This window comes from Monomorium pharaonis, chromosome 5 (assembly GCF_013373865.1).
Source record: "Monomorium pharaonis isolate MP-MQ-018 chromosome 5, ASM1337386v2, whole genome shotgun sequence".
Taxonomy (NCBI): Eukaryota; Metazoa; Arthropoda; class Insecta; order Hymenoptera; family Formicidae; genus Monomorium; species Monomorium pharaonis.
Window position 1 is genome coordinate 4850995 of NC_050471.1, and position 14833 is coordinate 4865827.

Sequence of the window (14833 nt, forward strand, 5' to 3'; positions counted from 1 at the left end):
CTCGCCGTATTTGCGGCCTCGTAAAATAAACGAACCACGTGGTGCGCTACGAAGAAGGCCAAGTTCGAAACGTCGATTACGCGTAGAACCATTTGGTGTAGCCGCGATAATTTTTACTCCTTTCATAATTAATAGTTTTCTTCAATTAAAACGCGGTGCACTCTCCCGGCAGAAGTGTCGGCGAGAAAATGCAACGTAGACGTGCGCGAAATATTTGTATACTATCGCCGGCGATTTTTAAGTGCAACATTCGCAGAATATTTCCGCATGATCAAATGCACACGATGAGTCAGACAGTTCGATAAGGGAACATAATTTTTCAAAGAGACTGACGACGGGAATTATAATGTTTCGTCATATAAAAAAATAATTTCTGTTTCTTTTTTTAATATTTTAAATAAATACACACACACACACACACACACACACACACACACACACACACACACACACACATATATACAAATTAAATGTATGTATTATTTTCTCTCTAAATCTTAATCAGTGGATATTCACTGATTCGCAGTGGCATACTTATAACTGTGATAATCAGTGAATATTCACTGTCTTTCAGTAATTTTCACTTTAGAATTAATGTATAGTCACTGAAAGATCAGTGTATTTATTTCACTGATTGTCAGTGAAATAAATACACTAATAATCAGTATGTATATCACTGAAAGTCAGTGTATTTCCACTGATATTGTCGAGTTTTCACTGACTGTGATTTAGAGAGTTGGTATTTGGGAATGCGCCACGTGGCTTCTAAATACCTACGCTATTTATTCGCGCGGAGACCCCGCGCGATAACTCCGTGATCTCGTTTCGAAAGTTAAGAAAAAATATGCCCACGAGGATTAACTTCAATGAGGAAGAGAAGAAGGGAGCGCACACCAGCGTAACGTCGCTGGTAATCCGAGGCAAATTATTTGGGCGTTCTATTTCTAGAAGGTGCCTTTGCGAAACCCGCGCATCGGACCTCGCTCACAACGACATCGTCGTCGGCACCGATTTCAACGACGGCGACGGCGACGGCGACGTCGTTCTCGCGAGGTCCGTGTCTTTCCGCCGAGACAAATAGTGCGGACGCGGGTGTGTCCGTCGAAAACAAAATCGAACGATTTCTGTTGGCCGGCGCAAAAAATATTTAGACGCGCATTTTTGGAGGCTGCGCGAAAGACATTAAGGCGTTTATCATGATTTACGAGTAAATACGGACACGCGATCTCGTCGATCATCGCTGCAATAAACATTTCCGCCGGTGGGCCGACCAAACTCGTGTAAATCGACAAAAACGTTTCCTCTTATTTACAGGATAGGAAGAAGCAAACATTGATAAATCGATATAATCTCAGATATGAGGACTGCACGTGAATCCGAATTTTTTCTTATGTATCAGAAGAAATACCGAACAATATAACATTTCAATAAAAAAGAGCCAACAACCTTTTTTTATTTACTTACACAGTGATATGTAAGGAATTTAATCAATGTTTTCAATTTAATTAAATACCCAGATAGGAATCTTTCGCAACAAACGTTGCAACAGCATAAGTCATATTTTTTGCTACAAAGAAATTTTGTGGTAATTTCTAAATCTTTGATAAATAATTTATTCAGTTTATTTATCAAACATTTAGAAATAATATTCAAATAATGTTATATTTCATACATGTTGATTCAAATTTCTTTGTAAAATTTTTATTAAAAAATGTTTAAATAATAATTAGTATTTCACGCTATATATTTTCCTTTTGTTTTGCAATAATTTGTATTCAGCAATAATTGTGCTAAAATAATTAAAATTAGGCATATACTTTAAATATTAACAATTTTTTAAAGTTTGCCACATATTACATAAATAAAATTTGGAATTAATAACTTCAAAAATTAGACTTATATAATTATAACACAATATATCATACATTACATTTTAAAATTAAAAAAATACTAAAATTTTTCTTCGTGTGTTCCTATCTGGGCAATTATTTGTGCATCAATTAAGTAATAATGCGTCCTAATTTGCATTTTAAATTGTACTGCAGTACTTCTCGAATGTATGATCGAATCTTTTTATTGCTCTTAAGTGCACGGTTAAATTTTAATGCAATGTACAACTTTTCGAAGATCACGCTCAAGATTTACCGCGCGCAAAACTCTTTTTATCGTATATTATTCTCCTTGCAAGATAGAGAGAAAGAGAGAGAGAGAGAGAGAGAGAGAGATTCTATCTGTGCTTGCGCTTCCCGTGCTTCTACGGCGAGTGCACCGGCGAATGCATCGAAGCGTAGGCGTTCGCGTTACGCGATACGTTTCGCTGGGAAACGGCGAGGCACGCACGCGTGTCGTCGTTATCGCGTCGTGTAGAAGGACTCGGTATGAGTTGCGAGTGTCTTTTGCCGATTGCGACGTCACGCCGTTGATAAGGACTCTACCAAATGCGAGGAAATCGCACAGGTGAAAGACGTGCGACGAAAAAGAACAAAAAAAAATATTTCGAGAGGCAAACTTTTTGGCGTTTATTTAAACGTCACGCGCGCGTGGCGTTGACCTGATAATGGCAGAACGTCGGTTCTGCTAATTAAACTGGGCCTCCTCATGCGTTGTACGCACAATGGAATTTTAACGAGGCCACAAGGAAGAGTTTTGCTCCGCAATTAACGTTACATAGACGCGCTATTTATTGGCTACATGACAAAGAAAACTTGGATATTTTAGAGATTAATATGAGACAAGTTTATATACCAGAGTTTTTAATATAAAATATACATAGAAGAATTTTATAATTTAATATAAATATTAACAGTATAATTAACAGTCATTTTATATCTGTGATGTTTTTTGTCCAAATTTTTTTGATAATATTGTTTTCGATTCATTTAAGAATCCATAAGTAAAACGATCTTTCTGATAAAGGTGAATATACGATGTGTGACGAAAGCTGACGATTTGCCAAAAGGCGTGGGTGCTCTAACGCGAATAAATGCGTTTCGTTGTCAAAAGAAAGTCTTTAATAATGTGTCATCTTCCAACGCGCAATAAAATAGTTCATTAAAAATGAAGGACTGTTGTTTCTTGTAGGAATGATTGCTCTCTAAAACATTGTTGCGTTCAACTGCGATACAAGTGCAATTATTTTCACCGCTAGCGTAAAAAATGTCGACATATGCGTCGCAAAATCGATTGTGTCTTTTAATTAGACACGTCACATTGCATAAAAATAGACAAACAATGTTTTCCTCATTAGAAAACTTTCTGAACGGAAAATAATATGTTAATATTAAATATTATATCTAATATTTTGTTACGATTAAAATAATATTTCTATGTACTGGTACGCCCATGGTTAATAAAAATAATTGCAACGTTGTGGAAAATTACAAGAGACGCAACACGATTAAATGGTACCGTTCCTAACACTTAAGGGAGCAATTTTCATTTTTAAGCGATTAAGCTATCTAGCGGCAACACATGATTATCACTATTAAACGATGATAGTGTCGTTAGAGTGTGAGTTCTCAGATACAAGGAGGTGTTCATTGAATACCTCAAGTCTCTTATCTGACTTCCTTATCAAGCAGGAAGCACGCTTCGGTTTCTATCGGTGTAAATATTTGGCTTTTTTAACATCGGCTATCTAAAATTATCCCTCCGAGCGCAGTGCTCCCCGGCGATCACGAGCTCTGTTTACGCGAACGCATCCGTACTGTATTGCGCGCGGATGTAATCGGGAAATTACGGTACGATTTGTTTGCGCGGACCGCAGAACCGTGAGTGTGAATTCGCGCACAGGATGTTCACGGCTGTCGGGCACCGGATGGGCCGTGATTCGGCCGAACGACATCGTCGATGAGGGCGGAAGGCGAGCCGTCCGTCCAATCTGGATTTCCGCGAAGCGCACTCGCGTGCGATTTGTCGCGTTTAAATGAGAACGAAAACCGAGAAAATCGTCCGCGTATCCTCGGCCAACGATCCGAGAGCAACAGACTCGCTTGCAAGCCAATTTGCTTTCACCTGTTTATGTCACGTTGCATGATTTTCCAGCGGTTTCCGTATGTATGAATAATGTCGAAGTAGCGTAAAAACAATTATTACAAGCATTACAAGCAAATAAAAATAAATCGAGTTAAAACTATTTTAAATTTATGTTTAAAATTAATGTAAAGGACTGAGACTAATTAATTGCTCCTATTGTGTACAGCAATTAAAATCGCTTGTAACATCAGGTAATTAAGTTATTTAGCCGTGATAAATGAAATTCCTGCACACGTGATATCACGTGCGATCAAATTCCCAGGAGAGGTGTGAATGGGAGGGGGGGGGGGCAGTGATTAATTTACGTTATTTTGACAAGAGTTACGCATATTTTCCGCGTGTAAATGTGTCACGAATTCGAATTCCTGTCGAGATTTCTGGCCGCTCTAGCGGACCAGGTGATATTCGGGCGGATGGAGTGAGAGCGGAAAAAAAGAAAGAAAAGAGAGCGCAGGAGAGAGGCGGGCGCAGCGGAGGAGCAAGCAGTGAGAGATTTGCATTGCGTGGGCGTTTTGGCTCAACTCTTCTGGAGATTCGAGCGAGAGGACGACATTGCGCACGATACAACGACGTTCCGAATGCGAAACAGAACTTCGTACTGGCGAACAGACGAGCGCAGCCGTAGAGATCTGTGTATTTTTTAAAATCGTAATTGCTAAATGTAAATCTGTTTTAATTTGATTAAATACTATACTGAGAAAAATAAGTTGTCAACTTAACTAAATTTTTCAACATAATTAAATTTGTTTAATTCAAATATTTATGTACTTCAATCAAATATATAAAGATTTGATTTAAAATTCAAATATTTTATGTATTTAAGTTAAATGAATAAATACTTGAATTAAAGAAATTTAATCGAGTTGAAAAAGTTAATTAAATTAACATTTTTTCTCAGTGTATATATTATTACGAATCTTCAATATATTTTTTATTTAGTTTATGATCAATTCGTCGTAATTTTAGATGTAGACTATTTGATTAAACAATTGTCCGAAAGGCTCACGTTTCATTTTGATTTATATCCAGTAAAGAAATGACACACTTTCGAAAAGTTAATAAACAGCAAATTTTACGTCAGAATAATATTGGAGTGATACACAGGTAATGAGGATAACGCGGATACTTTGCGAGGGATCGAGTCATGCGTGCGGCGAACAGTAGCGAAAGGGAAGATGGGTAAGAGGAGGGAAAAAAAAGTCTTGGTGACTCGACGAGACGCCACAGTGAGAAATAAAAGCGATATTTTTATATCTACGGGAGTAAGCTCGGTGGCGCGCGTCCGCCACCGGGCCTCAGCCTCTATTAATATCCATGGACCGGGCTTCCTCTCATGCGTCTGTAGCGAACTCTCTTCGCACGAACAGCAGCAACGAGATGTGCGATTGGCCGCGGGAGAAACGAGGTGTAGCTCCGAAAAAATCCCGGTCGGTCGCAATTTCGGAAAAAGGTCATTGTCCAACAAATACCTAAGATAAATGGGTACATTGACAAAATTTACATAAAAAATTATGTATGGTAATAGCCACAAACCGTAAAAAAAGTTTTAGATAATTATATTATAAGTAATGTAAATAATGTTTAGCACAATAATTTTTTATATAAATTTTTCTTCATATAATTATTATCATAATTGTTATCGTAACAATATGTTTACGAACAACGGCAACTGTTAGTGACCGTGCGCATATTATTAAGAATTAAACAGATATTTTGATAATAAATATTTAATTAATTACCGAATTGTCTAAATCGAATGATATATATAATTTAAAAAGGAAGTTACGGTCTTTGACAGAAGCGACTGGCGAAAAACTCGGCGAGTGAAATTGTATCTCGATGACGAAGCCGGAGATTTCGGTGCACCGCTGTCGTAAATGTCGATTCGATTTCGAGAATGAGGAGAAGATAGCAGGAGGCGGTCGTGGGAAGCTTGCCAAAAGTCAGGGCAGAAATCAGTCTTCTCCCGTTTGTTTGTCGTAACCATACCGCCTCGCGAATCCATTGGTAACGCGACACCCCCATCGCATCGTGGCGGTTGTGTCACGATTACGACGGCGAATAGTCCAACTGCTGCGCTAAACTATATATATATATATATATATATATATATATATATGTATACGTATATTCGCGAATTCACACACGTCGTAGAAAACCAGAACGCAGATCAGTGGTATCGGGCGCCGTATATCTTCGTCGCGCGCGTAAACATTTGTTCGATTTTCCGAGTATTACTGCAAAGCTGCACGAAGGCAACGTCTGATCTTACAAACTAAACTTTCACCACGCAAAACCAAAAGCTGATTACGCCAAATTATATTTTTATATAGTGTGTATTTATAAAAATTGTTTTTTTTTTTCAATTCTAACATCGAATCGATAGAATATTTTATTCGGTATACAAGCGCTTCTTGAAAAATCCGATAAAATCCGCTTGGCGCTTTCGTGCTTTTAATTTAAAAAAAAAAGCTTATAAAAAATTATATGAAAAATTAGGTGAATATATAATGAGCGGGAGAATTCATATCCAAGTCCGCATACGACGGTGCAATCACCGGGATGAAATCACCGTCGCATTTATGCTGAGCTGAGTTTATGTTAAACTCGCGCGTGACAAGTCGTCGTCATTCGTCATTTTTCACGGTTTTTGACATGAGCTCATCACACGAGAGGATTCCTGAGGTTATCAGGATTCATTCGTCAGAAATGATTCATCCGGGCACCGAAACGTACCTTCGCGTCCGCATTCTCTTTTCTTTCGCCGCGGCGAATACAAATATTGGCTTAAATGCCCCGACGAAGGACCTCGACGGGCCTTAAGAAAGTGACTGAAAGCGCTTTCAGTATTTTTCTTTTCCATCGAGTAACTCACCCGCGCTTACGCGCAAACAAACACTCACGCCGTGTTTGCGAAACCCGATCGATCCCGATTTCGCTTCGCGAAACAACCGCGAACGGGATTCGTTCAGCTTGAACGGCGGAAACGTTTCCGCGTCTCCTCGGAATTGTGACATGTTGCATTTTTTCAAGTAAAAACGTATTTCTCGTTAAAAAAAAATTTTTAGTTGAATTTAGAGAAAAAAATAGGAAATTTTGTTAAATTTAATTACATTTAAAGGAAAAAATGAAATCAAGAAGATAATTAAATAAATAAAATCAATTCTATTTCAATGGATATCGGTTTCTGAATCATTCTCAAGTATCACGCGTTTTCGAATGCAATCTGACGGTATATTCCTTTATGATTTCTTTCAACTGTCTCCTTCATCATGCCGACTCATACGCGCATCTGAGAATCAATTCTACTTTCACACTCTCGTTGACCTCCGTTTTCTCATTTTCGTCTCTTGACACCTGGTATGCCGTACATGATCATAATTCTGAGATCATTTACAATAATTTCAGATCTTTTCGTATCGATGCATCCCTATGCGAGAATTAAACCCGAGATAAAAATAATAAAAAAAAGTTTGTACTTAATATCTGCTTTAATTATTCATCGCATAGATTGACGTCATCGATATTTAGCGCTTTGTTAATTTTTCGCGCATTATACATGCATTGTATACATTCGTTCGACCATTGTTATATTGTTATACTTGGCGATAATAGTAACGGGTAGTTTGTTTAAAGAGATAAGAGCTGTGTGCGTATGCGGTCGACCGTGTGCCGATAATTTTAGTCTGACGCTACTGTCTATTTCTCTTAGTACAAGAGTAGGAGGCATTTAGCTTAGTTTCTCTTCGATATTTATTTCGTCATCGACGCATCGATACACCCGATCTCATCAAAGCAAAATGATTCAAGCAGTTACAAAGATTATTCGAAACTCATTTGATCTCTTTTGTATTATATTCTTATAGTGTGTATGTCGTTTTATAAAAATATAAAAAAATGTATAAATGCATAAAATTATATAGAAATATTGTATATTTAATAAAAAATATTGTAAAACACATTTTTCAATTGTATATCACTTTTCGCCTAATTCTGTGGAATATTTACAATTTAAAAGATTAAAAGATCACGTTTGCTTCATTTCATCTATTGTTTTAGCTACATTTTTATAGTTTACTGTATGTTTATAATTAAAATATCGAAAAAATTTCATACTTTAACATTTATACCGTACCAATAATCAGGATATTATTGTATTAATAAAATTTTGCAAAATAACAGATCGTTAAAACAACCCCTAAAATTGAAACGTGTAATAATAATAGGGCATTAAATTTTAAAATTAAATATCTTCATATTAATTGTGGCTTAGAAGTGGATTATGAAAATTTATGCGTACGTTTCAGCATTTCTCATCGACAAAGGAAACCACTGCGTGCAGAAAAATGTGAAACGCGTCTCGCGTTTCTGCACGGTTTTGCCGGCATAAAATTGCAACTGGTTCGCACGAATGCGTTTCCAAGTCGGTGCGGCGTTTTTGAGGGTATTGCACGTATGAACGAGCCTTAAGAGTCCTCGTCCTAAGCTTAAGCGAGACTGAGAAAGTGAGGGAGAGAAAGAGAGAGAGAGACGGAGAAAAAAGAACAGATGCATTCCAACATGGGAAGGTGGGATGGATCCGTCTCTGATAACCCGCCCATTGGAATGCATACCTTGTACACCTTGGTGTATTCTCCCTCTCAGTTTCACTACACACAAGTGTATCTACCTATACACACAGGAACACATACACACGCCGCGCATATTCGGCAGTTATTTTTAGAGCAATTCTAACAGGCGGACATGTGATGGTGGTGTTTCGGACGCAATAACTGACATCCGGGAACTTATTCGCGAAATCGGATTCATATAGCATTGATTACGACTTGATTTAATTGTTCGATTGTTGTTCTCGATTTGCCGGTAGAATTCCAAATAACAAAACGTGTCTCAGAAAAATCCGCGATTACTTATGACGCTGACAATCTGTCGTACATTCGTCTTCAACAATTTCGAGTTGAAGCAACACGCAGACAACAATATATGTATTGCTAACAAGATAGTTGCATCAAAGTTACGCTCGCTTTGTCGGAAGTGGTAGTACTGCATAGTTTCTGTATAACTATAGTTATTATGGCAATATAACGGCAATAGCACAAACTTTGATGTTGACGATTTGCCGGCAAGCTGCTGGCAAATTGCTACCCGAAGTTGTCATATCGCGATGACATCGATTTGCTCACAGATGCGGACTGTGTGCGGAGTGTTGCAATTCTGGTAGCAATACATATTATGATGCAACCAATAAGTCACCAATAATACAGACACGTTGCTATTTGAGACGCAGATTGCATTGCAAAAAAGTATGAAAGTGAATTCGATCCGTTACGTTAAGATATGAAAATAAAAATACATTGCAAAGATACATTTCTCTTTTCAAAAATAAACAAATAAATAAAAATCGTATTTTAAAGTTATGAATTACCCACTCAAGCTCGAATCATAAGTCCTGTTACAAATTCAAGAGACACTTACAGAAAGATTTTAAAAAATTTCTTTTAATTCTTAAAATGCAAAGGAGAGGGGAAAATTCGCGAATAATTTCTTTCGATTCTTTACGACCTATGCTTCGCGGAAACGATCGTTGCACGTCCGAAGACATTCCTCCGCTCCGTTCATTCATCGACTCTCGCATTGACGCCGCAATTACTCGCTGAATGGAAACGATCGCGGCTGCGGACGACGTGTTGCATGCACCGAGACGAGCTTTTGATGTGGCTTGATGCATTCTACCTCTCGAGCCGCCGCTGCGACTCGCGATTGCGAGTGTACGTACGTAACGGCCGTAACGTGTTCGGAGAGCGTATTTTTAGACCAGTCCAAGATTATTTTTAGAAGCGGCCTGCCCACCGGCAGCTTAACCCTGACTTACGTCCCTACGTCTTCGTGGACACCGCAGGGACACCGCGAAGATCGGTGGACCATTAGCCGCATCAGCCGAAAGACATACGGTCGCCAGAAAATGAGCAACGCGCGAAATGCGCAGCATACTTTCTGGCCGCACTTTCGGGTCTGTTTTTTTTATAACTGAATTAGTGTGCACTCCCTCTGTTTAAAGTGAAATTGATATATGTTTAAAATTTGGCGAAAGCAAGAAGGGAAATTCTAGTGCGGTCTAGTGCATTAATGAAGAACAGATCTCCAGACTTTTTATATTCAATTCATGCTGATTTATTACCTTTATAAATTACAATTCATAACAATAATAATAATAATCACAATTAATTTGTAATAATTATCATTAATGAGAATTATCATGTATACTAAAAGACTAATTTTTCATTATTTATGAACCTTAAACGACATAAAATTGTTTTCGATTGAACCATATTCGCCTTGTTTCAATAAAACACTCGTCAAACGAAGAACTTACATATATCGTATGATCGTAAAAATCTAACCGTGAAGATCATTCTGAAGTCATACTCTAATCTGTTGGAGTTTATCGGAATCGAAGACGAGGCCGAACAGTAAAACTAGGCATTACGACCACACAGAAAGCGATGACGCAAGCTTGCGAGCTTCTATTTGCGGCAACTACAAGCGTAGATCAAACTGCTCTCTCAAGCTCACTGCTCTGATTTCACGCTGGGGTGACGTTCTGCGCGAGTGTCGAAAAGAGCGGAAATCACGAGATTGAATAGCAATTTTCAAGAGAATCTAATCTCAAGGAAATCTGAGAGAAATTTTAATTTTAATGAGATTTTTTAATTGGTGAAAATTCGGGAAAGTAAAACGAGAGATTTTCAACCGTAGCGTGTATAAAGAGACTGGTGTAATCTTAAAAGTTTGGCGTTTTTATGATTATAGGCCCCTCAACTTTCTCCCATTCAACAGAGAAATTTAGTTCTCACTAAGTGAGAACGTAAAAGCTCTCTCAATAACTTTCAAAACACGCGCGACGAAGATTAAAGCAACACTTTCTGTGTACGACATTAGAATACGACGCTCTAACAAATAGAAGTAATATCTAAATATTTATTCTATTTATTCTTTAAAATATTTATTTTTTAATATTGTTCACATATCTGCGATACTCGTTCTTGCATTTTCTTTATTTTAATTTAAAAAAAGTGTAGTTAATCATATATGTGTATTCTTGATCGTAAATTTGATCTTGTTCTTTAAGAACCACATATAGTGCCTCCGATAAATTATGCAAGGGTGCACTTTTATGATCGCAGCTCTTCCTAGCATTTATTAAACTGTTCGCCAAAGTAATAGCTTTGAATATAACAATACACGATTTCGCGAATAAGCAACAATGAAAATTCGCTGACGTAATTATCTCCGTTCTTCATAAAAAAATGGCCACATTTGCGATTTATAGAATGCAAAATATATATATCGCATCATATCTTCGAATGCTTATGAAACGACCCACTTTTCGAGAAGGAGACGAACGAAATAAGATCTATTCCGTCTGGATGTTTTACGAGAAGCGGCTGCTCTCGTCGCGCGACTCGCAATAAAAATAACGATAATATATTATGAGATATATTTGTAGAGAGAAAGAGCTCGCGCAATCGTCTACAATATTGGGTCAATGCCCATTAATTATTTCCGATCTGCCAGAATATCGAAAAATTACAATCGTAATATGATAATGAATCGCTCGCGTGCATCATCTCGATTATTGTATCCGTTGCATATGACAAAAAATAATCCGTCTATCTCGTTCAGTGATTAAATTAATCTTTTATAAATTAATTTATTGCGTTGAACGTAATTCTGCGAAATCAGTAGGCAATTTGTAAAAGTAAGACGATGCATTTTAATTCTTTGAACAAGACAATTGAATTTGATTATCATTTTAGTTGGCATAGTTTTTATGTTCCTGAAATATATATTTCTTTTATATTCAATTGAAAAGTTGCATTATTTGTTTTCGGTTTCTTACCCATATCAAAACTGTATCATTTGCATAAAACACCCAATTAATTAGACAAGTCCAGATTAGATAATGTTTAATCTTTTTCAGTAATATATTCAATTAGTTCACATAAGTTACTCGCTAGTTTTTGTATTTCCGCTTACACTAGCCGAGCGCACAGAAGGTCTTTGTTAATTTTACCCTCATCATCGGCATCGGGTCGAGTAATTAGTACGCTCGATAAGAACGCCGATGAAAGATCGTTCGCAAAAAGAACCGCTTGATCTTTTAATTTGGGTACTTCTGTTTTCCCTCATCGTTCTTCACCCCGTCTCCTTTTTGTCAACGCTTCTCCCCGCCCCCTGACGACAACATCCCTAACGTGAATGGATGCACAGTGTCCGACATTTGAGGTGTAATGATGCGTGTGCACTTAAATATAGTGGCTCTGGAGTCTGGACTCTGGAGAAAAGAGGAGAATTCTGACTCGGCGACGTGTCTCGTAAAAATAGATCGGAGATTCGAGATGAGAGTTTCAAAAGTTACAGCTGTGATCAGGCTCTTTTTTTTAGTGTAATCAAATCATTACTATACATTTACCTAATATATAAATAATATTTGTAATCAAAAGAAACAATGTAACAATGATGATTTGTAAACTATATCACGATTTTCCTTGACATAAATCTGCTTTGATTTCAGGTTAATAGTGGTTCCCCGGCGGAAGCTGCCGGTCTTAAAGCTGGCGATGCGGTTATCAAAGTCAACACCACCGACATGTATAATTTGAGGCACAAGGACGCGCAGGATGTCATAGTCAAGGCCGGAAATAATTTCGAAATAACTGTCCAAAGGTGAGACCGCTAAGCATAACAAAACTTGATAAACGAATGATTCAATATTTAAAAATACACCACTTTAATGATCTCGGATTATTTTACGTCAAATTACGACAACTACGTCAAACATCGAAGACTTTATCGACTGCATTAATAAGAAAATATTACATAATGAATACACTGATTATTATAAAATTTAAGATTCTCAAATAAAAAGAAACTCTATTTACATAAAATCATCTAATTCTTCACGTTCGGTTCGCAATAGAAATGACTTGGTTAAAAAACTGCGATTAATGTTTAATTCAAAGCTTACCGCCGTCTTTTAACGGACGATAAATTATCGTTACAGAGGCGGCAGCACCTGGAAACCGCATGTGACACCCACAACCGCAAATCTACCGTCTCCGGTGCACACCGCGTCCACGGGTAATATCACGCCAGTAACAAAGACCTCTTTGGCGGCGAAAAAACAGGACGGACCCCTCATTGGCACCGGACACAATTTCAGCCCTAAGCCATTCGTTAGTATCGATCGTTAATCCGTGTCTGCCCGTACACGTCTGTTGCGTTGATTCCGCAAGAAAAACACGGAAAGGCAATTAGTTACTTATTTTTCTCTTAAAAGCGGAACGTAATAATTTTCAGCTGAACGGCACCAGCGACGGTCAAATTAAATCCATCGTGAACAAACAGTACAACAGCCCCGTGGGGATCTACAGCGAGGAGACAATCGCGGAGACACTGTCCGCTCAAGCGGAGGTCCTTGCCGGAGGTGTCCTTGGGTAAAATCGCGAAACCGGATATAGGGAAGAGAAAAATAGTCGGTGGCGGGATTAATTACTTGCTCTTGGAAATCGGTTAAGAATTGAAATTGCACAATTAAAATTATTATATGATTTATAAAATTTTTGAGTATCTATTAATTAAATACTGAAAGATTTCACACAAAGAAATAGATTTTACGATATCAGAAATCACCTGATTTATCAGTTAGTACCGTCAACAAATGTTACCGATTAATTAATTTCAAAAAGATTCGTGAAAACGATTTGTTCATAAATGTGTATGTTACAGGGTGAATTTTAAAAAGAATGAGAAGAACTATAATGCTGAGAACAGCGAGGTTTTCAAAATGGTCCAAGAAGCGGATAAAGAACCAAGGACTCCAGAACCCGGTTAGTAACATACATTTGACACGATCATTTCTGAAGAAATCAACTATTAAAAGTTATTAATATTAGCATATATAATTATTCTTATTATACGTATATGTACACAAAAACTATACGAGATTGCTGAAGAACGTATATCGCATGAAATTTAAATTTATTCGCGTCTCTTTAATCACTTGTTAAAATCATTGGTTCATAATGTTGAGAATGACTTTTTTCATTCTTCAAAATATTAATTCCTTAAAAATTTTGGTATATCAATTTTTAATGTTAATTTTATCTTTGTAAATCAAGTAATTTATTATTTATCGTGTATCACTACTGCAACCTCTCGAATTGCATTCTGTGTCTTTATAAAATATTTACATTAAAGAAAAAAATATATATATACAGGGTAAACCATTTACAAATCATTCTATTTATAAAATTTATGCAATTTTAACGGTCTGATAAATCGATGCGTTCTTCGGCAACTGATCGGCCGGGTCAGAATTGGCCAACCTGTTGCATGCCGATACGATAACTTGTTTACGAAATAGCGGAGCCAAGTGTCGTGAGCGGCGTGATAACGCCATCCTCGCCCGCCCTGACAGGACTGAGGCCCGTCCAGGCGCCGGAAACGAAGCCGCAGACGCCTTCGTCGCCGCAAGCAAGCCTACCACCAGGACAGAACATTTGTGCCGAGTGCGAAAGGCTCATCGTGTAAGTTTACGTGACTCGCGCCGGACGCGACCCGGCGCGTCTCTTCTTATTTTCAGAGGCTAAACTGCGGCGAGAGGAGGTAGCGTCGACACATTGCGATCGTATTCCACGATGACAACCGCTTCCCATTTGCGTATGGGACGTACTAGAAGTCGTGCGAATTTCGATTTCTCAGATTGGAACTTTACGATGAGACACAGATTTGTGAG

The 14833-nt window shown here is 37.7% G+C and overlaps 1 protein-coding gene across 6 annotated transcripts in view; it reads left to right on the forward strand.

Moving 5' to 3' along the window:
* The window catches only part of LOC105833822 (PDZ and LIM domain protein Zasp), a 35170-nt gene that overhangs the window by 3706 nt on the left and 16631 nt on the right, over nt 1–14833 (forward strand). For 5 of the 6 annotated variants that reach the window (XM_028192813.2, XM_028192810.2, XM_028192811.2 and 2 more), the window contains exons 2-5: nt 12611–12762; nt 13100–13271; nt 13396–13532; nt 13825–13925. In XM_028192813.2, coding sequence (XP_028048614.1) covers nt 12611–12762; nt 13100–13271; nt 13396–13532; nt 13825–13925 — 562 coding nt within the window. Of the gene's footprint in view, nt 1–12610; nt 12763–13099; nt 13272–13395; nt 13533–13824; nt 13926–14461; nt 14625–14833 lie in introns of all 6 variants that reach the window. The other variant, XM_028192812.2, reaches the window with a different exon arrangement.